General features: G+C 43.3%; 2 protein-coding genes and 1 long non-coding RNA gene across 3 annotated transcripts; 1 reads left to right on the top strand and 2 right to left on the bottom strand.

Annotated features, from left to right (window-relative positions):
* Window positions 1–399: 399 nt before the first annotated feature.
* LOC147417509 (uncharacterized) lies at window positions 400–738 on the bottom strand. The gene is made up of 2 exons (XM_086507348.1): window positions 633–738; window positions 400–536 (listed from the first exon to the last, which is right to left on the bottom strand). The coding sequence occupies exons 1-2, from the start codon at window positions 736–738 to the stop codon at window positions 400–402; spliced, it is 243 nt and encodes an 80-aa protein (XP_086363474.1).
* A 17,601-nt stretch (window positions 739–18,339) lies between these two features.
* LOC147417508 (uncharacterized) lies at window positions 18,340–20,616 on the bottom strand. The gene is made up of 2 exons (XR_015187255.1): window positions 19,889–20,616; window positions 18,340–18,519 (listed from the first exon to the last, which is right to left on the bottom strand). It is a non-coding gene; the product is annotated as an uncharacterized LOC147417508 (long non-coding RNA).
* Window positions 20,617–20,866: 250 nt separating this feature from the next.
* LOC147417507 (putative inactive poly [ADP-ribose] polymerase SRO2) lies at window positions 20,867–24,208 on the top strand. Its single transcript, XM_086506693.1, has 5 exons — window positions 20,867–21,935; window positions 22,018–22,259; window positions 22,341–22,450; window positions 22,688–22,864; window positions 22,950–24,208. The coding sequence occupies exons 1-5, from the start codon at window positions 21,034–21,036 to the stop codon at window positions 23,076–23,078; spliced, it is 1,560 nt and encodes a 519-aa protein (XP_086362819.1). The 5' UTR covers window positions 20,867–21,033; the 3' UTR covers window positions 23,079–24,208.
* The last annotated feature ends 3,595 nt before the right edge of the window (window positions 24,209–27,803 follow it).

The following is a 27,803-nucleotide window of genomic DNA, read 5'->3' as shown; positions in this document are numbered from 1 at the left end:
CTTGATTGCGAGTTGTGTAAAATAACAAAAGCAAGTGTGCTTAACTGAGAACGTCCAATTGAAGATTATTGTACACCTATGTCATCAAGAAATGCATGTATCTTGCTGTCAGGGATGAAGGTAAGGGACACTAGGAAAGGTTGAGCCATACAGATTCAATATCTTGCCCTCAATACAGAATCGTGGGCTTGAATCAAAGATGTCATTAATCAAGAATTGTGGGAAAAGACTTTGAGCAAATAGAACAATTCTAAGATCAATAGGCTTGCTATCTAGTTAAGATGATTCACCTAGTCCATATAGGCCAGAATCTTGAATAGAAGGCTCGACTTCAATCGGGCTTGGATCATTAGTAATGTTCAGAGGTGTGGCCTCAGTATGGTTTGGGGTGATTGTTCCTTACAGTGGCACCAGAGGCTCAATAGAAAAAGGCTCATTATGGAGAGCTCTTCCCTCGTTCAACGCATGAGGTGAAACAGCTATTTTAAGATATGCTTCCTTCTTGACATTAATGGGGTCCACCACAGCTTGCTTGCCTACATAATCCAAAAGATAGCAACATAAGCAAATAGCTCTACGAGTCAGTAAAATGGCTCTCAAACAAACACACTTTTGCAAAACTAAAGGCTCACATCCAAAGTTCACTGAGTCGTTCAAATGAAACAATGCACGTGCAATAGGCTTGTGGGGCTTACGGACCTCTTCCTTCGATCTTTTGCGAGGCGGCGATGATGGCATGCAATTGGGGACACGTCGATACATTTAGCACTCGAGCTTGGAGTACCTTCTGTCAACCTTCGGAGCTCTGTAGAATATCAATTATGAGGACGTAATGCCTTTCACATATAACAAAAACTTCGGCAATGATAGCTAGAAACACAAGCACTCATTTGTGATAGAAATTTTTTAGCGTGACAACCTTTTCGTATAGTTACTCCTTGGATATTAAAGCACCTAGAAGGTAGAGAGGTGCTTGCAATTATAGCAAGATGGGTAATCATATGAGAGTGGTAAATGTTCTTGTGATAAAGGTCTATGTCTGTCTGTGTGTGTTAGAGAGAGAGAGAGATTTAATGGTTATCTGACGAGAATGAGCACGTATTAAGCCTTGTAGGTGTCATGACATAGCACAAGACAGCAACTCTGATGCTCTTGCATTATGCAATCAACAACATAGGAGTTTTAAATCTGTGCAAATGCAAGCAGTTTGGTTATGATGCAAGCAAGTTCCACACACAATATGATAACCACAGCTTTCTCTAAATAGTGAGTAAAAGCTAATTCTTATTCGGCTTCCTGAGCTATATTAGCTAATTAGAGCAGCGATGCTATCAACCTATTGCCACATTTTGGCAATCTTTCCTCGATGTGTGAGTCGCAATTCGAGTTGCTGTTGTTGTTTTTGACAGCATCGTGATGGGTCAAGACCCAGCACACAAGATAAAAATGAGAGAGAAATCAAAATCGACAATAGGGAAGTGGACCGAGCCTAGGCAAAGGGCATTCAAGGCTAGCCACTTAAAGAATAAACTAAGCGACCTAGCAAAGCTCTCGTTCTCTTCCTATGGTCATAAAATTGTCAACACATAGAAAGCCCTCGATCCAGGCTCTCACAATCTACATGTATTGCAAGAATTCCAAAACTTGTTTCTATTTGCTTCGATAGGAATGCTCGTCGAGAAGTTTTAGAGCTGAGGCCAACAACCAACATTGCCACTTCAAGCATTGTGATGGGTACATATAAAGCAACTCACCTCCTCACAACAAAAAAACCAAGATCATGCAAGGATTCAACAATAGGACAACATAACAACAAGAGAATGCCCAAAACAAAGATCGCATTTTCAAAATAGTAATCAAAATAAGGTTCGTTGTACAACAACATTCACCAATTTCGAAACGAGTAGCGCATTCACAATATAGGTCAGCAAAAGATTTTGCGATACAAATTCCGTAATACTTTACGCATCCAAAATGAGAAACTACAGCACGACAAAAGGCTTCAATAACTCTCACCGCCTTCAAAATCCATGCTGTCAGCATCATCAGAATCTCCACTACTTATGTACCATTCTCGTGCTTCAGTAGCAAAAGAACTACCACTATGTTGTTTGGAAGTCATTGGGAAGAAAAAATAGTATTACTGTTGAATAAGCTTAGAGTTTTTAAGATGCACAAATAGAGAACAATGGCTGCTCTTATAGAACTTCATAAGAAGCCCTATAGTGTGCCGTCCACTGGATGCCTAGTCTCCTCACTGTCATGTTCAGCACAAGGACAAAAGCAGCACGTTTTTTCATTCCACTCACCTCCCATCGCATTCAATGTGCAGCAGCGCAGAGAATGCTTAGTCTCCTCACTTACCTGCTCAGCACAAGGCCAAAAGCAGCACGTTTTTCTACACTGCATCGCCTTCAATGTCCAGCAGCGCAGGAAAGAGACCCGTTTTGGGCTACGAGGAGATTCACATCGGGCATTGAATGCCCTGCAAGGCGAGCGTACCAGTCGGAAGACCAACCCGTAGTACGCGGGCAAAAACGGGACTCCAACTGCGCCCATGCGCTACCCTGCAGAGAACCGTCCTCTCATGGATGCGCTGTCATGCACGCCATAGAACGCTCCTGTCACACACGCCCTGCAGAGAACCCCCCTGTCTTGCACGCCATGTAGCGCCCTTCACCATAAAGACATCCCATAGTGAAAACCCCTAACCTTAATCCTCTCGACCCAGCTGGCATCCCTCTCTCTCTCTCTTCCACTACAACACAACATGGAGATATCGACGCGCGTATATCGACGAACTTAGCGGGCGTCGCTATATGCGTCGATATAGCCGTCGCTATAGACATCGATATACGCGTGGAAAGGCTTCTTTTCCCACGCGTATATCGACGTCTATAGCGACGGCTATATCGACGCATATAGCGATGGAAAAAAATTGGGGGAAAAAAGTGAAACCCGCGAGCAGGGGCCATTTTCGCCGCGCTCTGCTCGAATCTTGGCCTCCACCTGTTGCGCAGGTATTATGCCCCCCCCAACCCCTCTCTCTCTCTCTCTCTCTCTCTCTCTCTCTCTCTCTATTTCCTACACACACACACACACACGATGTAGAGAGAGAGAGAGAGAGTGCGGTGTGTGTGTGTGTAGGAAAGAGAGAGAGAGTGCGGTGTGTGTGTGTGTAGGAAAGAGAGAGAGAGAGAGAGAGTGCGGTGTGTGTGTGTGTGTAGGAAAGAGAGAGAGAGAGAGAGAGAGAGAGAGAGAGAGAGAGAGAGCGGTGTGTGTGTGTGTGTGTGTGTAGGAAAGAGAGAGAGAGAGAGAGAGGTGTGTGTGTGTGTGTGTAAGAAATAGAGAGAGAGAGAGAGAGAGAGAGAGCGGTGTGTGTGTGTAGGAAAGAGAGAGAGAGAGAGAGAGAGAGAGAGAGAGAGAGAGAGAGAAGTGTGTGTGTGTGTGTGTGTGTGTGTGTAGATAATCAAAGAGAGAGAGAGAGAGAGAGAGAGAGAATTAATGTATGCTTAGGAAATTAAATTTTAAAAAAAATAATTAAAGAGAGAAATGAAATGTTATATTAACGTCTTCGAAAGACCAAAGTGACCTAAGAGACATGAGACAAAAAAGTTACAATGTGATGGATCTGATACAAAGTCAGAGTAAGAAGATGACAAAATAAAATATTATGGAATCCTAAACTGTTGGGTATGGACTAAACGGTTAAACAGCCAACTAGCCGGGATACGTAGATCATAGGAGATCCAGCAGCTGTCGCTGGCGGATCTCATCAATCTCCTCCATGGTCAGTAGTCTGATCGGGCGTTATGCATGTCGAGTCAAAGTGACCTAGCTAGATCCTCTGATGCAGCCTCTGTCGATGTTGCATGTGTAGTCCTAGCCTCCACAGTCGTGGACGTCTAGATCTCCCTAGCTCAGTCGCTCGTTCGATCAGTAGAGAGATAGGGAAGTAGAGAGCGAGAGAGAGAGAGAGAGAGAGAGAGAGAGAGAGAGAGAGAGAGAGAGAGAGAGAGAGAGAGGTAAGTAGAGAGAGAGAGAGAGAGGTAGGGAAGTGAAGAGCGAGAGAGAGAGAGAGAGAGAGAGATAGGAAAATAAGAAAATAGAGAGAGAAAGAGAGATAGCGAGAGCGAGAGAGAGAGAGAGAGAGAGAGAGAAAGAGAGATAGCGAGAATGAGATCGAGAGATCGAGATCGCTTTTTTGAGCAAGAACCATGCAAGGCTTCTGAATCTTTCTCGATCAAGTTGCTCATCCATCTCCACATTATCTTCTGGCTTGGACATGGAGGACCCGTCCGGTTTACAATCAGGTAGAAAACTTTCATTGGGCTGAGAACTTCCATGGCTTGTGCTTTCATCAAGTGCCGCATTGGAAAGCTTTCTCTGACAGGCTACCTCGGATGGAGGCAGGTGGGTTCGTAGACAGAGAAGAAACTATGGAACTAAAAGAGGCAAAGGGGTTTTGTCTGCTACATGCATTGCCATGTACACCTGGGAGTGCACGTATGTGTCTACCCATATAGGATTTGACCAATAAAGACGAGATTTTGACCCGGTGGTCCTGATCTCCGTACACCTCTGGACCGAGGTGTACGGAGATTGGGCAAGACTAGAGAATGCGAGGTAGTTTACATTGTGAGGAGTATATTATATATATATATATATTAAAACAACATTCATAATCATTGTAGATGGAAACTTCATCAACTAACATGGAGGAAAAGATTGCATGCTCGTGCACGCTCTGCAAGTATCAAATCCTGCGCAAGCATAGGATATGTAATGAGCATGTGCACAAGTACGGAGAGTTTGCTAGAGAAACCATACAGAATCTGCGATATGACTCCTATGGAACGGGCATTGATTTCCGCGACATAGCACCTACATCTGAGAGAGAGAGAAAAAAAATTATGCGTGAAGGTCCGACCAATATAGAGCCACGGATGGAAGCAGAAAAGGGCTTACAGACAGAAGACGACGGCATGGAGGAGATGCTGGATGCCTTCTTCCAGACAAGTGAGGAGAACGCGAACGAAGCAACACCAGAAGCCGTGCGCCTATCTCCTGAAGACATGTTGAGGAAGTTGGCACGTCAACCAATCTATGAAGGCGCCAAAATATCTGTGCTTCGTACTTGTCTGGCGTTTTTGAATCTTCAGTCAATGTACGGGTGGTCAGATGCAAGCGTCACTGCTTTGTTTAGGTACGTAATTTACAAAAGAGATTTTCCGATTGCAACGGTGATGTGCTCGGAGAGCTTTTTAATTTAATGTGGCTTAAACAGGTTATTGCGGGAGCAACTTCTCCCGGCTGGCAATGAAATGCCCCCCTCTAGGCCAGACGCAAAGCAACTTCTGACCTCAGTTGGCTTGGACTACAACCAGATTCATGCATGTCCAAATGATTGCATTCTTTTTTGCAATGAATTCGCAGATTGTCTGTCGTGTCCTAAGTGCGGAGCAATGCGCTACAAACAAGATGCAGTTGGCGAGACAGTGCCATCTAAAGTGTTGCGGCATTTCCCTATTATTCCTAGGATAAAAAGCATGTTTCGTTGTGGTTCCATTGCAAAGTTGATGCGGTGGCATTCTACGAATAGATCCACTGACGCAACATTCAGGGTGCCCGCTGATTCGAAGGCTTGGAGGCACATTGAAGATACGTGGCCACATTTTAAGAGTGAACCACGCAATTTGCGTTTGGGCATGGCAATGGATGGAGTCAATCCATTTGGCTTGAGAAGCTCGTCATGGAGCACTTGGCCTGTGTGCCTTATCAATTACAACCTCCCGCCGTGGCTTGCTATCAAGAAGGGTCATTTGATTTTAAGCTTGATTGTACCTGGTAAGTTCAAGGCAAAAAACATGGATGTTTATCTAGCTCCACTAGTTGACGAGCTCCAGGAGTTATGGCATGGGATCGACATAGCCCTTTGCCTTGGCCTGATTCATGCTTTGATATATTCAGGACTAACAACTTTGGGATACAATGCATGTCCAATTTGCGGGCAGTCTTTGGATGTCAGATATTCTACCTCTCTTTGAAAGACAATTTATCAAGGCCACCACCGTTATCTTCCAGATGGCCATCACTTGCACGAAGGCCAACTTGGTCGCGTCGAATGCCATCCTATGCATGTACAAGAGTGGCGTCGCCGATGGGAGCAACATGAGGGGCAACCTGTTCCAGGAATGAAACGTTTGTCCATTCTCCATACGTTGCCGTACTGGGGTGGTCTACTAATTAACCATTTGCTGGATCCAATGCATATATTCAAGAATGTGGGAGAGCTCCTCTGGAAGACAATCATGGGAATGAAAGACAATCAAGCTTCACGAGATGATTTGCAATCGGTTGGAAAGATGCCAGAGCTGTGGCCTTTCACCAATGCACCTAGTCAAACAAAACTTCCAAGAGCGCCATGGGTATTGCTAAAAAACGAAGAGCGACAAGTGAAAAGGGTGATTTCAGAGTTCAGGACGCCAACAGGATATATACGATGTCTCAAGACAGCATTCACCCGTGAGGATCAACTGTCAGGGTTGAAATCGCACGACTGGCATAAGTTCTTGCAATTCATTCTTCCAATTACGATCAAGGGGTGTTTAACGGAGGAAGTGCGAACCTGCATATACAAGATTTCAGAGCTAGTGCGGTGGATCTCTTCCAAGGAGATACGGGAGGAATCTATTGCAGTCGCAAGGGCTAACTCCATTGAGGCAGTTTGCATGATTGAGAAGTATCTACCCACGAGCTGCCTAACTATCCAAATGCACTTGCTCGTCCATGTAGTAGATGAGGTTGCAGTGGCAGGTACAGTCCACAGCCGTTGGATGTTCTTTCTAGAGCGGTTCATGAAAACACTTAAGGGTTTTGTTCGGCAAAAAGTGCGTCCAGAGGGGAGCATGGCAGAAGGATGGCTGGTGCAAGAGTCTCTTGTATTGACGGCCGAATTTCTATCCGTTTCTGACCCAGAAATGCCTCGACTGTGGAGCGATGAGGAGGATGCAAGACTGGTGGGAGAGGAGCTGCAAGGGCAAGGGGTGCCGAAGAAAATGAACCTGGCCATGAGAGAAAAGATCATGAAGTTCTGTATACTAAATTCAGCGCCGATGCAAAAATGGCTTGAAGGTACGAAGAAGAGAAAGAGAGACGCAACCTAGAGCGACAGGATTTCAGGCGAAGTCGAACGACTAGAGCCTTACCCTTGCCAGACTATCTCGCTCCTCTACCTGAATTCCCTACAATGGCATGGTTGGACAAGACAGTGAGAGCAGCTCGACAGATCGGAGAACCCATATCTCTAGAAGAGGAAGAGCTGGCTATTGGATGTGACTGGAAGTATCATACATACATGGCACTGTGGTCGCATGGAAAGCATTTCAGAACACAACAAATTGACAGCAGAAGAAACACGTTTGACAATGGGGTAATGGTTAGTTTCATGCAAAAGAGCAGGGCTAGTGCTAGAGACACGAATGAGAGCACTAGCAACCTGGATTACTGTGGTTTGGTGTCAGATATCCTGAAAGTAAGCTTCAGGCGGTTTGAGATGTTTTTGTTGGATGTGAAGTGGTTCAAGGTGATTACTTCTGGTCGCAATGCAACGGTACGCAGCGATGGAAACAAGCTTGTGCAAATAGATTCTACAAAGACTTGGACAGATGCGAGCGACACATTTGCTCCCCCCGAACATTGCGAGCAAGTGGTCTTTGTACCGGACCCTCGAGAGTGACAATGGTGGTTTGTGGTTCAGGTTGCTCCAAGAAATAAACAAGTATTTGAAGGGCAAGATCTCCTGGAGGAAAGCTCGTCAGACGATGTCCATACTACTGTGACATTAGATGAGATGGACGAAGGTATGGCAGAGGAAGCTGACAGATATACGAGGGATGACACAGACGAGCCAGAATTGACACTTATAGATGAAGATGCAATGGATGAAGACAATCTGCCAGAACGAGTTGGGGCAGAGTTATGTTTGCAATTAGAGATAGACGATGATACGGTGCAAGATCTTATCGATGATGCCTCACTCGTCGAGGCCTAGGCATGTAAGTGTTTGTGTGAAGACTTTGATTTAAAATTAAGCTTAAAGTTAATTTAAACAACTGTGTTCTGACGCTTTATTTTACTTTCTTTGTGCAGGTTCATTTAGTATGGCAGACGAGATTCCAGATCCCGCTTCCATGAGTGCAGATGCATTCATGGGCTTCGTTACACGGATGACGCCTGCTCAGATGGCAGAGGCTTCTCAGTACTGGGTAGCCAGAGGCACGGGTACTATGCCTCCGGGCTTCACACCCGAGGGACCGACGCCTAGGGGGGGGACGCCTACGGGGTTCAGGACGCCTATGGGTACGACGCCTTCTTCTCCCATCACGGCCGCTTCGACACCTAGGGGTGGGGCAGAGGCGGGTACGTCCTCATCTCCGCAGCACAGGCACACTCGCCGATCTCGGCGATCGTCAGATGGAGGTGGTGGTTGCTGTGGAGGAGGGTCCACAGATGCTTCGACCCCTCCTCGCTCACGACCCCCGTCTTACCCAGGCACACCTCTCGACACACCTCTTGGCACACCTCGGACACCTTGGGGGGCACACGATCCTAGTGCCTCCAAGCTCTATACTGTACGGGGAGATGGTTCTGTTAATATGGATAGAGTCGGCACTGAGATGCGACAGCGGATTCGCCAGCTCGTGGAGCTGCAGCATTCTGACGTCTTGGGATCAGCAAGACAAGAAAAAAGTCACTTACATAGTGGAGACCATCCTGAGAGAGTACCAGCCTGCTCTGGGTTCTTCCGTTGTTTCGGCGCGGTGGATCAAGGGTGTTGCACGGGACACCATCAAACATCGACGAGATGCAGCTCGACAAGCTTTCAGGACCGGCTCGCCAAAGCCTTCGGGCATCCCACACGAGACGTGGCTGCAGATCAGGGAGGATGAGCGGACAACGGCCACGCGATTCAGACAGCAGCGTGAGGCCGCGCAGGTACGACAGATGACTAGGGGGACATCTCATCTTGGCAGCGGAGGCTTCGACACCTTTCGCTATGAGTTTGTGAGTTTTAATCCAATCTTAACTATGGCATTTTTTAAAACGCGCTGAATCATGTATTCTTATTACTTTGATTTCTGTATAAACGCAGAATCTTGCAATGCATAGAGCTCCATCACGCGAGGAGGAATCAGATGGATATCGCAGAGGTATCTATGAAGTACTGAATGATCTTGAAGCTTCAGGAGAGTCTATAGACTGGGAGGCCTTATAGTCTCGCTGATCGCTTAAGGTGAGACGTTAATATGTGCGAGTTGATTTAATTAAGTCAGTATATGTGAAGTAATATCAATACTAATTTTGTGAGTTATCCTATGTGCAGGTTGCGATGCCTAGTCATTAGTGGACCAGATTTCATCTATATGCTTTGTGAGACACAGACACGTTTCTGTGTCTCTTTTTTGTACGCACAGTTAGTGTTCAGACAGTTATTGTTTCCCTTATGGTTATGATTATTGTACGTCATTGTTATGGTTATGGTTATAAGCATTATGGTTTTCATCAAAGTGGTTATAGCCGGTTATGGTTATGCTTTTAAGTTATGGTTATGGTTCGTTATGGTTATGCTTTTAAGTTATGGCTATGCTTTTCAGTTGGTACGGTTGTCTTTCATTGGCCTTAAATCTCATGTGAGATCCTACATGCATGTAGGAGGCGTATACATGATATGGTTTTTTTTGAAAAGTTTATGTAAAAACAAAGGGAACTCTGCCGAAATTTCTGCGCGCGGGAGCATGGTTGATATTTTGGTGCTGCTCGCTTTCTTGGGTAGAGGGTAGGAAGTATGGTTGTGGCTGTGTCCATCTTTTAACTGGGCACCGGCCAGGCTACCTGCCCTCTGCCCAAGAAAAAAAATTTCTGCTATGGTTGTCGCTATACGTGTCGCTAATAGCGACTGGTTTCATAACGACGCGTATAGCGACGCGCATAGCGACGGGCCACGTAGATATAAGCGTCGATAACACCTGTTTTTGTTGTAGTGTTTGCCTTGACTTGACTCGTCACGCGCACACAAGAAAACAAATCTGTGTATAATAGTATATACATACTCTCTTTGTTTGACTTGACCCATCGTGGACAAAAAACATCTTTGCTTACGTGCTCCTATTGACATATGGCAACCTCCCCCCCCCCCCCCCCCTTTCTGTCTTTCTCCTCCACGTCACATCTACCGTTTCTCATTCAAGCGGTTTTCAAAAGAGTGAACAAGACTAAGTAATTTATGGCAAATAACATGCTAAGCACTCATAAAGGGATCTCAATTGTCAAACAAGAACAAACATTAGAAAATCTTGAAGAATCCAACCAAAATAGATACTATGGCATTTTGGAAATTTTTGAAATTTGAGGGGTACATTGGAATTCCCACAAATTAGAGGGGTATTTTGGTATTAAAAAAATTTAAAAAGTAATATCATGGCCTTTGCAAGCATAACACGGAGTTGTCTACGATTTTTGACCTTTGCAGATAAATACTAAGCCACTACTGGCAAGTCAATAGATAGGTTGTGTTGAATTGAATCTCCAAAGATTCGGTGCATAGACTCACAACCACGAACGGGCAACTTTAAAAAAACAAATTTGATATTGTGATTTGGCCTAGGCTATGCAACAAATTCCTCCTCATCCCAACTCGCACACCCTTTAGTTGGCTTGCCTTGTGGTCGCCTCAATAAACACCCCCCCCCCCCCCCCCCCCCCCCCCCCCCCCCCCCCCCCCCCCCCCCCCCCCCCCCCCCCCCCCAAAAAAAAAAAAACAAAAACCATAATAAAGGAAAAGTTATCCTTTGCTTTTCCCTTTCTCTTAGGCTAACCCAAGGGATCTTCCAATATTCCCTTCAGTTCAACCCAAAAGCAAAATTGGCACCGCCTACATTGGCACAGCCTACTAGCATACTACTCGGTCCACTTTGCACGAAAGCATTAATTTCTAAACAAGATTCCAACAGAATCTTTCAAATTCAAAAGCAAACCATGCTCCAGCCGCAGTTCACCTACATCCAGCCCTTCGCACTCTCTGCCCTATCCCATGTCGAGTCTCTCACCCTATCCCGCCCCCATCCTGTTCACAGCCTTCCCTATCGGCTTCCAGGATGTGCAGCTCCCTCCTCACCATGCCTAGCTCTGTAAACTCCTCGCCTCTTCTTCCGTCGGTTCGCAACCCCACTCCTCACATCATGTTGCATGCACCTGCCATCTCTCTCTCTCTCTCTCTCTCTCTCTCTCTCTCTCTATATATATATATATATAATATATATATATATATATATATATATAAAATATATCTATTTTGAGACTCACTCCGCGACATGCACCAATGTTGCGGTGCTATACATAAGTCCTCTATTAGACTCACCATACATGTGGAAAGGGCAAGGAAACTCCCCATACCTTTCCATGAAATAAAATTAGGCATCTCAAGGCCAAAACGGAAAATTGTGGAACCCATAGCCTTTTTTTTGGGATTTGGATATTCATTGAATTATCGGAGTAGAAAAGAATAGAAATTGAATCAAAATAGGTAGACACTTTGTACTTTTTAGAGTTTTAAAATAAACAAAAACTCCTTTGCACTCATTTATTCTATCTCTTTATTGAACTTAAAATTTTATCAAGCAAATAACACTCCCACGCGTCCAAACAAGGGCTCTCGATCATGCGTGCATCCAAAAAATGGCTTCAGCAAAGGCGTGGAGATGGTGAGAGGAGTCGGGGTGTGTAGCTCGTGCAGAGAAGGTGAGTAGGGGTGCATGGTGTTGTTGCTGCAAGCATTACTAAAGGATGGGCAAGGTCCAAGATTGTTGCAACCGCCAGTTGTGCATGCGTGTGTGTGTGTGTGAGAGCGGAGAGAGAGAGAGAGAGAGAGAGAGAGAGAGAGAGTATAGCGTTGCAGTGTGTGTGTGTGTGTGTGTGTGATGATGACGGAAGGAGGATTTGGGGCGGCTACAAGAGCGAGGACGGCTGTGCAACAGCACTCAAGTAGAGGGTTCACCATGGTCGGGTTTGTGGGCAGCAATTGAGAACAATTGGGCATTTGTCGACAACGGGTGCTCCTCCTCGAACGTGCACGTGCGGGCTTGGTGTGTGTGTGTGTGTTGAGAAAGTGTGTGTGTGTGTGTGTGTGAGTGTGTGAGAGAGAGAGAGGTCTTCGTTTTCTGCTGTAGTACCCTGCGTGTCACGGTTCTCACACAAAAACACACACAACTTTTTTTTTTGTTGCAGCACCATGTGTCGTGGGTCTGTGTGTGTGTGTGTGTGTGTGTGTGTGTGTGTGTGTGTGTGTGTGAGTGAGAGAGAGAGAGAGAGAGAGAGTTCTATGATCGTCCTCGGAGGTCAAATATGACCTGTGGGACCAAATGAACATGTCAGGTGGTGTGAGTGGAGGTCATAAGTGACTCTCGATGCTCAAAAATGGCTGAAATGAGCGTCGCAATAGAGAGTCCATATCGTGGTTGGGAGAGGAAGGTATATAGGGAGAGCTCATGGCTGAATATATGGGGAAAAGAGGACCTAATGTGGTCAAAAGCCGAGCACTCAAGAAGTGTGTGGTACTCACTCTCTCGCACTTGACGAGGGCATAAGGTGCAAAATCGATGAGACTCGTCGCCACTGCCCCAACATCCTGTCTTGCAATATAGAGAATGGGAGCTAAGACGAATGGAGGCAATGGTGCGGATCGCACTCAATGGGATGGGCTCAAGGATGTAGGGATGGGTTTAGTTACGGCGTTCGGAGAAGAAGAGAGATTTGTAGTTTGGGGAAATGTATGTGGTGTAATAACTGAAGCGAGAACCTCCGGATTTCACCCAAGCGTTGTAAGAAGGCCTCATTAACTTGGGAGTCGATCAACGCATCCTTGACCAAGTGACATGCATCCCATCTTCCAAACCATTTCTTGATGTCAAGCATCCACCCCAAACTTAGTATTTTGCTCTTGCATGTCTTTTGGACCTTTTGACTTGCTTCATATGAGATTCTAGGAAGTCGATACAAAGGGCTATGTTGTGTCTTAAGCATATACTCCACAACCCTTTGCATGCCCAAGACCTCAATGGGAAGCGATCCGTACTCAAGAAGTAAGAGCATGTAGGGTCTTGACTTGGAGAAAGTTGGTGAGAAAACGCTTTTGGACATTTTCAAACTCTTTCCAAGTAGACTTCCCAATGCTACCACCCCACACCTCCACTCCATAAAGAAGCACCGGTGTCACCAATGTGTCAAAGAGGTACTTTTTGAGAGCCCAACACTTGATCTCTCCAACATTGCACATCTTCTCAAATGCATAATAAGCCCTCTTTTCGGCTTTCAAGCGACGCATTGCGCAATCCTTCCATTTATGATTGGATGGAATCTCAAGGCCAAGGTACTTGAAGCTATCTACCACTTCAAGTTGCTCATTGTTGTATACAATGCATGGATTTTTGTCATTGAGGGTCTTTACAAGCATAACCTTGGTTTTGGATCCATTCACGATCGACCGCTATGTAGGCAAAAGCGTTCCAAGACACTCATAAGCTTTTGTGCATCTTCTAAGGTATGTGCCACACTACATCATCGGCATAAAGCAAAATCACGATCACCACATTTCCGCTCTTAACCTCTTCTATGCCTTCTTGTTGCATAAAATCAAGAACCATGCATTCCAATTCATCAATGAGTAGCCCAAAGAGGCTTGGGGAAAGTGGGCATCCTTGTTTGACACCAATGGTGCTTGCTGAAATTCCATCTCCCATACGTAGTCGACATATCACTTTTTGGTAGATGCGAATGACTACATGCATAAATTCTCTCAGCACTTGAAGGCTTTGCATACGTCTCCAAAGATTTCCTCGCGGTACCATGTCAAAAGCTTTCTTGAAATCCACAAAGTAACAATACAACTTTTTCCTTTCAATCCAGACGCTTCCATAAGAACTCGAAGAGTGACAAGGTGATCAATAGTGCTATGATGCTTTTGAAAACTCGCTTGGCCTAGCACACGTTTGCCGTTCTTTTCAGCCCATTCACTTATCTTCATCTCCATGATACATCCAAATAACTTTGCCATCAAAGAACCAACCATTATAGTGCGATAGTTGTTCACATTGTTTACATCTCCTCCTTTGTGCAAAGGTTTGATCCAATTTGCACTCCAATCATGAAGCATGTCATGTTGAAGTGCAAGGTTAAACATATCGCGTATCCAATATCGTGTTTTCTTGCTTGTCCATTTGATCATTTCAGCCTTGACCCCTTGAAGGTCCCCTACCTTGCGAGTAGCAAGTTTCTCAAGCGTGCAACATACATCTTCAATGGTAAAGAAGGGAGGCATAAGCAGAAGGGAGCTACAACACTCCATCATATCAACATTGGGTTGCTCATAGAGGTTCTTGCAATGCGTATACATATCCTCAAGAGTCAAGTCACCAAAACTCTCAACACGCTTGCCTTTTAGATTTTGCCAAAACTTGCCACATGCATTTGCTTTCTCTTGCGCTAAAAGAAGTTGTTTTTTGACTTCCCACCTTCTCCTCTTTTTTTGAACAATTGCTTTGTATGTGTGTGAACGTTCCAAGTAAACTTCCTTGTCTTTGCTTGCATCCAGCCTTAGCAAGTGTTTTCGGGCTTGACTACATTCCATGTCAAACCATTTCTTCTTGGTGCTACCCTTTTTAGACCTTTGGCAAGACATGTGTGTTCACTGAAAAGCATTCCTACGCACAAGAGAAAATTACTTCTTTGAAAACTTTCCACTTGCATTCTAATGTTGGGCTCTCTTGATGCTCTATCATGCTTAACATTTGGTCCACCATATCAACATATATAGGTGCTTGTTTGAAGTCTAGACGTAGGTACGAATGATTCACATCATGATTGGAGGCTACATGCTCGGGTCTTTTACCACACTTGAGATCAATAAATAGCATCCTATGATCCGATTCCGGATTCCATTCACCAAGTGTAAAGCTTTGTATGCATTCTAAAGTGGCTTCCAAAAACAACATATAGTCAATCACGCTATCACCATTGTGCTTTCTACATGTAAAGTCATTGGTGCCTTGCCATAAAGATACACTTTTTGCAATGAGCATTCCGGTACTATTGCACATATGTAGAAGTGACTTTCCATAGTGATCCAATTCTTTTGCATCATTAGAACTTCGATTATACATGTATGAGTCATCCATTCTTCTTGAGACATGCGCATGTCGTGTGGTAACGTATTTGTGCAAGCATTCATGTCTCCAAAGACAATGACTTCACCATGGTCCTTGTAATGAGCAATGTCTTCCTCTAGTTCAACAAAGGGTTGATCTCTATCCATATCCAAGCGAGCATAAAAGTTGGAGTCATACTGAGGAATGTAGCAACCAACCACAAATATGACTTGACCGTTTGGTGGGCTAATTTTCAGCCATAAGTAACGTTTATACTTATCTTCTTTGACAATGGAAACATCTTTCAAACCTTTTTTATTATACATGCTCCGCCTCCTTGGCTTCTACTTTGCTTTGCATTTTTGGCCCACATCAAAGAATGCACATCATATTTGTCAAATCCAAGAATTCGTTGCGCATCATGCTCCCATATTTCGACAAGAAGTATCACATCGGAGTCATTGGTAAGCTCATCAATGCCAATTCCCCCATTCCATGGATAGCCATTACAATTCCAAAAGCTTATTCGCAAGCGTGAGTTGGTCTCATAGTTCATGTGTCCCTATTTGTCGCGTGCACTTGCATCCTCCTCAAGTGACTTTTCTTCTTGAGATGATACCTTGATCTTCTTGGTTCTTTCCTCATATGCTTTGTGATGTAGATTTTGTTGCATAAGAGTGTGATCCTCATATACATTACAACCCGTCCTTTGAGGTAGATCCAACTATTGCCAAGCATGATCTTTCTCTTTACCTCATCAGCCATGGTACATACAATAGGTCTTTTTCTCGAGCGAGGGACTCCTTGTTTTCCAGCTCGATGTGCACCATAAGCCATGATTCCAGACATGCCAAAGTATGTAGCAAAAAACTCTTCAATAGCAACTGCAAGAGATTGGGGTGTTTCCTTGCTTTCCTCCTTGATTCCACGAATGACGATGTTCTTTGAGCATTTTTGTCGTTCTTACAATTCTTGAGTGTCCACATTCTCTACTTCTTTGCTTGGACAACGGCTTGCGTGATAGCAGACGTAGAAACCACATTTCCATACATATATCAGCCCATGATTTGGATGCATTTCTCATCTCACATACATCATGTCGTATTGTATCTATCATTCCTCCTTCAATGCATAATCACTCTCAACTTTTCTCAAGAGCTCTTTCAATACATTCATGTCCAAAAGAGAGCGCTTACATTCTTGAACTTCATTCTCAAGATGCATCACATGTGTTGTTTGCATTTCAAGAACCTTCTTGAGGTGCTCCTTCTCCACAAAAGAACTTTTAAAGTTCCATTCTCCATTGCAAGTGCACGTAGCTCTTCACCTTGCTTGTTGACGGTTTTTTGTAATGAGATTGATCAAGTAAGCCACGATCATTGCTTCCGTTGTTGTAGACGATGTGGTTGGATTAGCATCCAAATTCCTTGGAGATTTTGCATCATTCTCCATGGCGAGTGTGGACTTTCCACCCTTGCGAGTTTTGTCCGACATTGCCTTCAAGTCGGCAACGAAAATGCAAAGTTTTGACAATTTTTTCAATTCTGAGATGCTGTTAGAGAGAGAGAGAGAGAGAGAGAGAGAGAGAGAGGAGAGAGAGAGAGAGAGAGAGAGAGAGAGGTCTTCATTATTTGCTGGAGTGCCCCATGTGTGTGTGTGTGTGTGTGTGTGAGAGAGAGAGAGAGAGAGAGAAGAAGAAGAAGAAGAAGAAGAGAATGTTAAAAGACGTAGGAAACTATCCCAAGAGACCTTAAAGATCTGTGCTACGAAGAGAGTTAAACTCAAGACGTGTTAGTCGAGAGGGAAATGGCATAAGTGATAGAAAGGTTATACCATTTTTCTTTTTTTATTAGCATACACACACACAGACACCTGAGAGAGAGAGAGAGAGAGAGAGAAACGTTTTTGTTACTTGCTAAAGCGTCGTGTGTGTGTGTGTGTGTGTGTAGGGAGAGGTAGAGGCAGTGGAGACTACAGTGGTGGCGAAGTGGGAGTCACTGAGAAGGATGGAGAGGGGGTTTTGGGTAGCAGGGGTGGGGGGTGTATGAGAAGGTCGACAGGTTGCTAGCTATCATGGTGGTTGGTTTTGACATGGGTTGCTTCTTTTCTCCGCCTCACAGACAATCAATGCCTCCAATGGCATGTGCCCGCCCCGAGCACACGCTATGTATGTATGTATGCGCACAAAGAAAGATAGACACATTGCATCTACGATCTAAGGTATCAAAGAGTTCAATCATGCATGTAAGCTTGGCTGTAGTTAAAAATCGGATAACTATGTAGGTTTCTAGCTTGACATGGCGAGTAGGGCAAGGTCTTTCTTTTATGTGCCCAACATTTATTTGAAATTGATATGCTCAAACACACTTAATTTTTACCTTTGCACAAGCGATATGGTTATGTCGACCTTCAACTTGAGCGCGTGAGGTGAAAGGTTCAAGCACTAGGTCGATCGTGTGCAGTACGGCTTAAGAAAATTTTTCCTTAAGCAATCAACATGTTTAATCATTGCACTTGAATAAACATGCGTCGTAGATCAGGTACTAAATGGGGCAATTGCTGATTTTTGTCCTGAGCTAGCAAGTTTTGGAGGCTGTCATCCTTGAGCTTTTCCTTTGTGAGTAGCTCAACCTGTGTGTCTTCCCTCCCAGGATTGTGCTCAAGCCACACAAACAAATGATCTCGCCATCTATCAGATTTCTTTGCATGGCACCACATGTGTGGACTCCTCTCTTCTTGACAAATGTTGCATTGTGCTTTGCTATTAGTCCTCCATGTGACCACACCCACATAAGTAGTTTGGTTTTCTTTCTTTGGGGTTGTTTGAGCCTACTAAGATAGAAATATGTTACCATGCTTGATATCTTTTAAAGTGCTCGTCCGTAACGGGGGAGGGAGGGGGGGAGAAAGAGAGAGAGAGAGAGAGAGAGAGAGAGAGAGAGGAGAAAGAAGAAGAAGAAGCCTAACATTGTAAAAACATATCCTATTTCCAAGAGATCTCTAGGATCCATATATCCATCTAACGAGTCTTAAACTCAAGGCTTGGTGTGTGTGAGTGTGTGTAGCTGTTTAAATTTTAACTAATAAGACATAATTGAATTTTTACATTCAAAAGACAGCTGGCCAAGGAATAATGAACTAATATGTACAAAAATAACTCAGTATCAGAATTATTTAGGTACAATGATTGTAGGAAAGAGATCCTCTTTCAGTAAGACAAGTAGTAAAAGAACTTCCCCGTTCCTCAGTGAGTACATCATTAAAGTAAGGTTGCTTGCCAAAGAAAAGAAAACCCTCCAAGATAAGATAGAGTCCTTACCTGCATCCATCCAAACAAGAAAACAATTCAATTAGCCTTGGATGTTATTTACAGGTATCAATGGACCATATCAGTTGTTATCCATGTCCATCTTATAGAATTTAATTACTTTAGACAAGCTTAGGTCATTTAGAGTTTGTATGTTTAGCAATCTTTACATATTTCTTCCAAAATGAGTGTTACAATCTACCTTTTAATCTGAGTGGTGAAGTCCACCAGTAATCAAAAAAAGTTTTTTATAGTTTTTCTTGTTTCTCCATAGCTCGGTAGCTATGCTTAAACTGACAGTAGCAACCATATACTTACCAATCAAATAGAGTATAAAAAAAACCCCATTTTTTCCAAGTAGAACTTTATGTCATGAGCCAAAGGCCAGTATTTTACGCCAAAGCTGAGAGTAATCACCATATACTTACCTTCAAACTTCAAGTTTCTTATTAAGTCCTTAGCATCCCATACAGTTCGGTAGTGTTCAGCCCTGTTTGAGTTAAGAAACTTTCAAGTTTCCACCGCCATGGGTACTAGATGGGCTAAGATAACCCCAACACCTTCTCCTCATATGAAATCATGAGGGAAAGTAAGTGCAGAAGTCCAAGTGTTGCCATAGTTCATCAAAAAGAAAAAAACCAGACGTATCCGTGCAAGTGTCCGACAGAGATTCATCACCATTTTTGATAAAAAAAACAAGTTATCAAAACCCAAGGTTCCATTCATATCAAGTGCAGTTATCAATCACCAGCCTTAACTTCAGGCCAAAGCTAAATGTATTAGCTATATACTTACCTTCATAATCCCAAGTGATTAGTCATCACACACACAAAAAAACTGTAGTGTTCGGCTAATGCTAGCTACAAAAGACCTGTAGCGGCTAAAACAGAGCCCAAAAGAAGTTGATTTTGCATGTGCCTTACTTTAGAGAGAACTCCTTCCTCCCCTCTTTTAAAAAAAAAAACTTAGTTAGGTCGGCAGTCGTCAAGACCTGCAGCGGCTTGAGCCAAGCCAAGACATCCCAAGAGATAAAGGATGCACAGTTTTTTTCAAAAAAACCAGTCGACAGAAATCCCCAACCTTTCTAATAAATCCAATTAGTTATGCTTTTTAGCAATCAAATGCCTTGCTACAATATCTAAGAGCCACAGCGGGTATCTGTCGAAAAAAAGCCAGTCACGCAGAGTACTGCCGAAAAAAACCAGTAAAGTAGAACCCCTAAAAAAAGATTGTTTGTATACAGTTTAACGTTACGGCATGCTATGAGAGCTAATGCAAGCAGTACCAACCAAATGTTATGCTACTAGAAGCAACAAATAATCAAAATACAAAGATTTTTTTCTCAAACGCAGGCGTGAGGTAAAAAGGCCTAGAAGAAAACCTGAGTAGTTTGAGCAGTGAGCTCCATAGCTCGAATAGTGAAGCAACCGGTACACCGCCTTTAGTCAAAACAACAGAAAATACACACAGGCTAAGTGAGGGGCAAGGTGCGCCCTCACCTTATTTATAGAGGTTGGACTGCTTGTTCCTGAACGTGATCGATGAGAGAGGCGAGCCGCCCTGCTGTGTAGCGTCATCAAGCGATGCACAGAAAGCATTGCAAGGGGAGATCCATAGCCAGGATGCGCAGGCCGCCTACCAAATGTAATGAGAGCCTGGTGTTTCACTCACGCTCATTATTCCAGAAGAAACATTTGTTATGCAAGGGCATAGTCCCATAGCCCATAAGTGGCATTTTGTGAGTCGGTATCCCATTGTTGTTTAATGAGTGCGAGGGGGGGGGGGATTATATAGAAGGAGGGAAAAAGAACCAAAGTATTTATAGTACCAAAGTGTGTGTGTGTGTGTGTGTGTGTGTGTGTGTGTGAGAGAGAGAGAGAGAGAGAGAGAGAGAGAGAGAGAGTCACATGCACATCTAACCATATGTGCATGTGGACAAGCTGTACCTACTTCTATATCCTTTTTAATTCATGAATGTTGACTGGCTTCCACGTATGCACGCCCAAGGTTGGACGGAGGCAGCGATGCTGGGCAATGTAAGGGCGCATTCGCACAATGGAGTTGGCTGACCTCATTTGTCTTGTTCGTGCATGAACCTGTGAAAGCTGACACGCCTTGCATGCCAAAATTGGCATCCGCTCGTCGTCGTTGGACAGAAAAGTATGGCAATGAAAAAGCTGAGCTGGTAAGCTTTCAACGAAGACTCTCCTTCGTGCGAAACTGCTCTAAGCAGCTTCAGGTTTTGACTCTCAGGTCACCCGTAGATTGCCACGTCAACGCCAACAGGTGCCAAGTTGAAAGTGCCAACGCGGACATTACCCACAGTTTTGGTAGATACTAAGAGCTACTTTGGTTGCAGAAGTTAGATGGAACTTGGGGGCCGCCGACGGGAAATGGGTCGGTTTGGACACGTTCGCCCAAGCGCGTTGGCACTCGCATCTGTTTATCATCCATCGTTCTGCTTGTTTCACGCACTGTCGCTCTTCATAGCATCCTTTGTCTCCCTGTTTCAGCCCGTCTTCTTCCATGATGGAAATCAAGGAATCTATTGCTTCAAGTGTCTGTCGGAAAAGGAAGCTGGAGACCTTAGCCAAAGAGGGCTCTTGCAAACACGTCAAGACCGTATTACAGACCTTAGCTCCTGATTCTTTTGCTCCCAACAATGCTTTGAAATGTCTCTTCAAGGTTCTGCTAAAGCCACATCCTTCCTTCTTTCAGAAGACTTGCATACCTTCCCAGTTTATGTACATGAATAAGGGGCAGTGGGAAGTGTATGCAAGCGATATTTCCACAGCTCTCTCAGTTCGCTTTGCTGCACTCAAAGAAACTGCCAAGTTTTTGTTGTCTGGGCAGATGTATGTGGTGACATTTGCACATATGGTGCAGCTGAATTTGCAAACTGGATATGTCCGTTCTATTGCATGGATTGATGATGCAGGAAAATGCTTTACGCCAGCTACCTGCTTTGAAGGTGGCTGTGGTCAGTTTCTTTCCCTTCTGCAGCAGACATCTCCGCAGCTATTTCGCAAGACAGGCCTGGAAAGTAGGCAACTATTGACTGCAGATTTTTCTCTGCTTGGAAACCGCCTTTCTACTCTTGCAATCGATGATCAAGAGTTTTTGACCATAAAAGACAAGTTTACCTCCGCTCTGGGTCCACTAGCAAAGCATACGTCTATTGTTGGCATCCAGAGGTGTACCTTTGAAGGGACATCAGCACAAGTGAAGCTCGAAACATTTCAGAGGCAAGAGCAGGCGGTTGTGGCAGCATGTGGTAATGCAAATGTGCACTATGCCTGGCATGGTACTTCCAAGAAGGGGGTTTTGGGCATTATATTATATGGCTTTGGACAACCGGGAATGCCAAAACATGGTGCAAACTATGGTTCTGGTGTCTATCTAGCTCCTGAAGACAAGTCTTTTCTCAGGTAAGGTCTCTTCTGAATATGACTCAATTCTGAAAAGGATGTCCATGGTTGCTTTATGAGAATTTGTTATGTTCTTTTCCAGTGCTTTTTACTCAGATATAGATGAAGATGGGGTTCAACATATGTTGCTGTGCAAAGTGATTTTGGGAAAAATGGAAGAAGTTTGTGCAGGGTCCAAGCAGTTTTGTCCCAGCTCAGAGGATCATGATACGGGGGTAGATGATGTGGCAAGCCCTTCAAGGTACATTGTATGGAGTACACATATGAACACACATATTTTACCCTTATTTGTTGTCAGCTTCAAGATGGCCCCTTCTTTACCAGGTGAGTGTGCAATTGTTGAGCTAAATCTCGTCAAACACAGGAAATTAACAGAGGCATTGACATGTTGGATGATTTTTGCAGATCTTATGATGTTTAGGAACGGAAGAGAGGATGAGTGCAGATTGGGTTGCTTATGTAGTCAGCTGTCATCTAGTGTTCTGGAAAGAGGAGATGTTCAAGGTGGAAAAAAGGTTAACTGTTAACCATGCTGTGTGTGTGGGGGGAATGAAGGGTTGTGTGAGGGTGTCAATTAGGAGTGTTTGCTTGCCAATGAAAGTATTGGTATGTCACAACTTATCTGGTAGGGGATCGCAAGTCTTTCTTGAGCCGTGTACAGCTCTGATTGTTTGCCACTATGTTTAGTACAGCCAACTGCAATATGAGACTCCACTAAATTACTGAGGGGGTTTTCCATCCTGTTTCTGCAGGCATATGATGTGGATGAAGCTAGCAACAATCAATCAATGAATAATGAACTGGGCATTGGCTTACAAAAATCTCCACAATCCCCATGGATATCATTTTCAGACCTTTTCTTGCAGATGGCAGAGAATTTGAGTCCTATATCATTGATGGCATTGCAGCAATTACACGCTGAATTTCAGGTGAACTTTCAATGCAGATAATTATGTTGTAAACGGTTGATGATGGTTGGCGATCAAGAAGCTCCATGATTTGTTGTGCTCACAGGTTGGAAGGCTACCCCGCAAGTCACTTGTGAGACTGATCAGAGCAATTGCAGGCGATACCATTTTATGGAAGTGTATCATGGGCAAAACAATGGAGGCACATCATGAAATTTCTGGATGTGGAGATTGATGTGATGGTAGCTTGAGAAAGAAACTTCATTAAGAGCTCGATGGGTTTTATTCCACTTTGAGCATTTTGGTCATGAAGAGGGATGCGATGGCTCGTGAAAGCCACTGCACCTTCATTAACAGCATGATGGGTTTTGAGATGATTTCTAGTTGAAACAGTATACGGCAGTGACAAGAATGATCATCCTCATATGGGAAATGCAGGATGGTAGTCTGCCCATCTTTATCTTGACGTTGTGAGAGTAATGAGCCCTTGCCAACTTGCTATGATCAGTCCATTGCCAGCCTTCTATGTCCGTGTTTTGCGAGTGGGTTTGTGGAATTTTGGCTGCAATGGAATACTGTGTGTGGCGGGACTTGGATGGTCGAGGATTGCATTTTTTGATGTTACGAAGAAGTGCGCTCATAAGATTGGCTCTTTTGAAATCGAAGCGTTTCTGAATTTTCTAAGCAGTATTTGCTGTCACTACAGTAGCATCCGAGAAAGTGAACTTTGGGTTGCTGAAATTGTTGGGACCTGGCTCATTCACCTGCCACCTAACTTTCCAGCAGGTTTCAGAAGGAAGTCATGCCCAATGACAGCTGAAAGCGAAACTGCTTATAAATCTTTTGCACATACTTGGGTGAAATCGAATAGCGCACCTTGTTTTTAGAATAGCTTCTGAGATGGAGCTTGATGAACAACTCTGCATCAGTAAAATTCTGAAGCCGAAAGCTTTGGGGTATAAATATTGAGACTGAGCGTGATGGCCCTAAGGAGTCTTATGTTGTTCAAAAAAGAAAAAATCAGCTTTCACAATTTCCTCAAAGCATATCAAAAGAACCGAGATGAATATTTGCCTTGTACCTTTCAATTCACATTGAAGAGGTAAAAGTGCCTTTTCTCTCTCTCTCTCTCTCTCTCTCTCTCTCACACACACACACACACAACAATTCTCAAAAAGTAGCTATGGTAGAGGAGTTGGTTTAGGTACACTCAAATTGTATGAGGCAATTTAAAGAAATTTAAATCTTTCCAATTCAATCTCCCATGATATTCCATGATTTTGCTTCAAAATCATGTCAAAAGATAACGACTCTTGTAAGCACACATAATGAAATGATATGGTGGCTTATTCAAACATTCTCCTAGTTGAGACGTGTCCTTTTACCTTTTATTGGCACCTTTACCCTTTGTGTTAATCATATTTGACAAAACTTGTGAACATAACAGAAATTTGACTTTAGTGACGGTGTTGAACAGAAAATAAGAAAAGCAACTTACATTGATTAATTCATGAACGGCGTTGAACAGAAGATAAGAAAAGCAACTTACATTGATTAATTCATGAACAATACAAAAGCTTTGTATCATTTGTGTGTGTGTGTGTGTGTGTGTGTGTGTGCACGCGCGCGCACACACACAGATGTATATAAATGAGGTAGCTTGAGGTACCCTCAATTGACGGATACTTTCACCTATAATAGAGCTATTAACAGGTGTGAAAATTAGCGGCTTATTGACTCTCTCCATTACCTGAGGTATACATGCCAAAGGGGTTACACACCTCATGGGACATACACAAGACAACAAGCCATGACTAGGGAGGATACACATGCAAAGAGTTCTTGTCCGTGACGTTGCATCTATCTGAAGAAGCTAACAACATGAGCACACCAAGATTGAGAACAATAGAGCAAGAGTTGGCAACTCACAAAGCGAAGGGTGAATGACAAAGGGAAATAAAATTAGAAGCAGCCACTAAGAGATTGCTAAAGAACAAGAAACAAAAAGCAACAAGAGTTTATTCAAAAGAAACTATAATAAAGTCAAGATTTGAACATATGAAATTGCATGCATAAGGGAGGCAAAGATACAAGCCTTGAAGAAGAAATGTTGCATCTCACTCCTCTTCTTTGGGTTGAGTGACATCGACGAGCAAGGTATGAGGATTTACAATTCTTGAGAAGGGTAGGCGCGAGGAGAGAGTTTTTGCCACATTGGAATTGAGGCCAAGGGATTGAGCTATATAGCCAACCACAGTCTCTCTCTCATGCACGCACAGATAGAGAAATTCTCAAAAAAGAGCTAGGGTAGAGTAGTCGGTTTAGGTACGCTCAAATTGTATGAGCTAATTTAAGGAAATTCAATTCTTCCCAATTCAATCTCCCATAATATTCCATGATTTTGAATCAAAATCAAGTCAAAAGAAACAATCCTTAAGTACAAATAATGAAAATGATATGGTGGCTTATTCAAACATTGTCTTAGTTTTGTCAAATATGATTATCACATAGTGTATAAAAGCCAATAAAAGGTAACAGAATGGGTCCCAAACTTAGTGTCAATGTTTCACAAAAAATAAGAAAAGCAACTTACATTGATTAACTCGTATACAATCCAAAAGCTTTGTATCATGTGTGTGTGTGTGTGTGTGGGTGTGGGGAGAGAGAGAGAGAGAGAGAGAGAGAGAGAGAGAGAGAGAGAGAGAGGACATATATATAGATGGGGTTCCCTCAATTGACAAACGCTTTCACCCAAAATAGAGCTAATATTAGGTGTAAAAACTAGTGGTTTATTGACTCCCTCCATTACCTCAGGTATACAAGTGGATATAGGCTAGTGAGGATTACTCTTCCAATGGAAAAGGGATTAAGCACTCTCATGGGGCATACACAAGACATCAGTTCATAACTAGGGAGGATACACATGCAAAGAGTTCTTGCATGTAATGTTACACCTATTTGGAAGATAGCTAGCAAGAGGAGCGCACCAAGATTGAGAGCAGCAAAGTAAGAGTTGACAGCTCACAAAGTGGAGGGTGAACGACAATGGCAAAGTAAATTAGAAGCAGCCACTAAGAGGTTGGCTAAAGAACAAGAAGCAAAGAGCAACAAGAGTTGATTCAAAAGAAACTATAAAAAAAAAAAAAGTGAAGATTTGAATATAAAGAAGCCTTTGGGCAGTTATAGGCATAGGGGAGACAAAGACACAGACCTTGAAGAAGAAAGGTTGCATCTCACTCCTCTTCATTGGGTTGAGTGACATCGGCAAGCAAGGGATTGAGTATTTGCAATTCTTGAGAATGGTGAGAGAGGAGCAAGTTTTTGCCACATTGGAATTGAGACCAAGGGTTTGAGCTAGATATGTGATCTCTCCCTCGCGCACACACGCACATAGAGAAATTCTCTGAAAAGAGCTAGGGTAGAGGAGCTGGTTTAGGTATACTCAAACTGTATGAGCAAATTTCAACAAATTTAAATCTTCTCAATTCAATCTCCTATGGTATTTCATGATTTTGAATCAAAATTGTGTCAAAAGATAACAACTCTTGTAGGTACAATCTATAAAAAAAAATATGGTGGCTTATTCAAACATTGTCCTAGTTTTAAACTGTCCGTTTACCTTTTATGGCTTCTCTACTCCATGTGATAATAATATTTGAAAAAACTTGTGGACATAACCGAATTTTGACACCAGTGACAATGTTTAAGAAAAGAAACTAACTTACATTTATTAACTCATGTGTGTGTGTGGAGAGAGAGGAGAATTATAGAGATGAGGTAGCTTGGGTTCCCCCCAATTGACAGATGCTTTCACCTAAAATTGAGCTTATAATATGTGTAAAAATTAGCGGTTTATTGGATTCGGATTACTTTGGCCCGACATGCACGACGCCCGGTCAGATTACTGACCATGGAGGAGATTGATGAGATCCGCCAGCGACCGATGCTGGATCTCCTGTGATTTAGCTACCCCAGCTAGCTGCTCATCTCACACCTAGCAGTCCAGGATTCCGTAGTATATTTGTTTTGTCATTTTGTTACTCTGACTTTGTATTAGATCCACCACATTGTAACTTTTTGGTCTCATAGGTCACTTTGGCCTTTTGAAGACGTTAATATAACATTTCATTTCTCTCTCTCTCTCTCTCTCTCTCTCTCTCTCTCTCTCTCTCTCTCTCTCTCCCTCCATGAGGTATACAAGTGCCTATAGGCTAGTGAGGATTACTCTTCCAAATGGCAAAGGAGTTACACACTTCATGGGGCACACACAACATATCAAGCCATGACTAGGGAGGATACACATGCAAAGACTTCTTGTCTGTAATGCTGCACCTATTTGGAAGAAAGCTAGCAAGAGGAGCGGACCAATTTTGAGAGGAGCAGAACAAGAGTTGGCAGCTCATAAAGTGGAGGTTGAACGACAAAGGCAAACAAAATTAGAAGCAGCTATTGAGAGGTTGGCTAAAGAACAAGAAGCAAAGAGCAACAAGAGTTGATTCAAAAGAAAATATAGAACAATTGAAGATATAAATATAGTGGAGCCTTTCAATTAGAAGCATACGAGAGGCAAAGACACATACCTTGAAGAAGAAAGGTTGCATCTCACTCCTCTTGTTTGGGTCGAGTGACATCGGCAAGCAAGGGATTAAGGATTCAAAATTCTTGAGAATGGTGGAGTTTTTGCCACATTGGAATTGAGGACAAGGGATTGATCTAAATAGCCAATCGTGGTCTCTCTCTCACGCACGCACGCGTAGGAGTTCTGAAAAAAGAGCTATGGTAGAGGAGCTACTTTAGGTACACTCAAATTGTATGAGCCAATTTAAAGAAATTAAAATATCCCCAATTCAATCTCCCGTGATATTAAGTGATTTTAAATGAAAATCATAACAAAAGATAACACCTCTTGTAAGTAAAAATAATAAAAAGGATTGCTAGCTTATTCAAACATTGTCATAGT

This window comes from Adiantum capillus-veneris, chromosome 30 (assembly GCF_014529385.1).
Source record: "Adiantum capillus-veneris isolate H3 chromosome 30, ASM1452938v2, whole genome shotgun sequence".
NCBI lineage: Eukaryota > Viridiplantae > Streptophyta > Polypodiopsida > Polypodiales > Pteridaceae > Adiantum > Adiantum capillus-veneris.
Note: the sequence above shows the minus strand (reverse complement) of the source record. Positions and strands in the feature narration are given on the sequence as shown.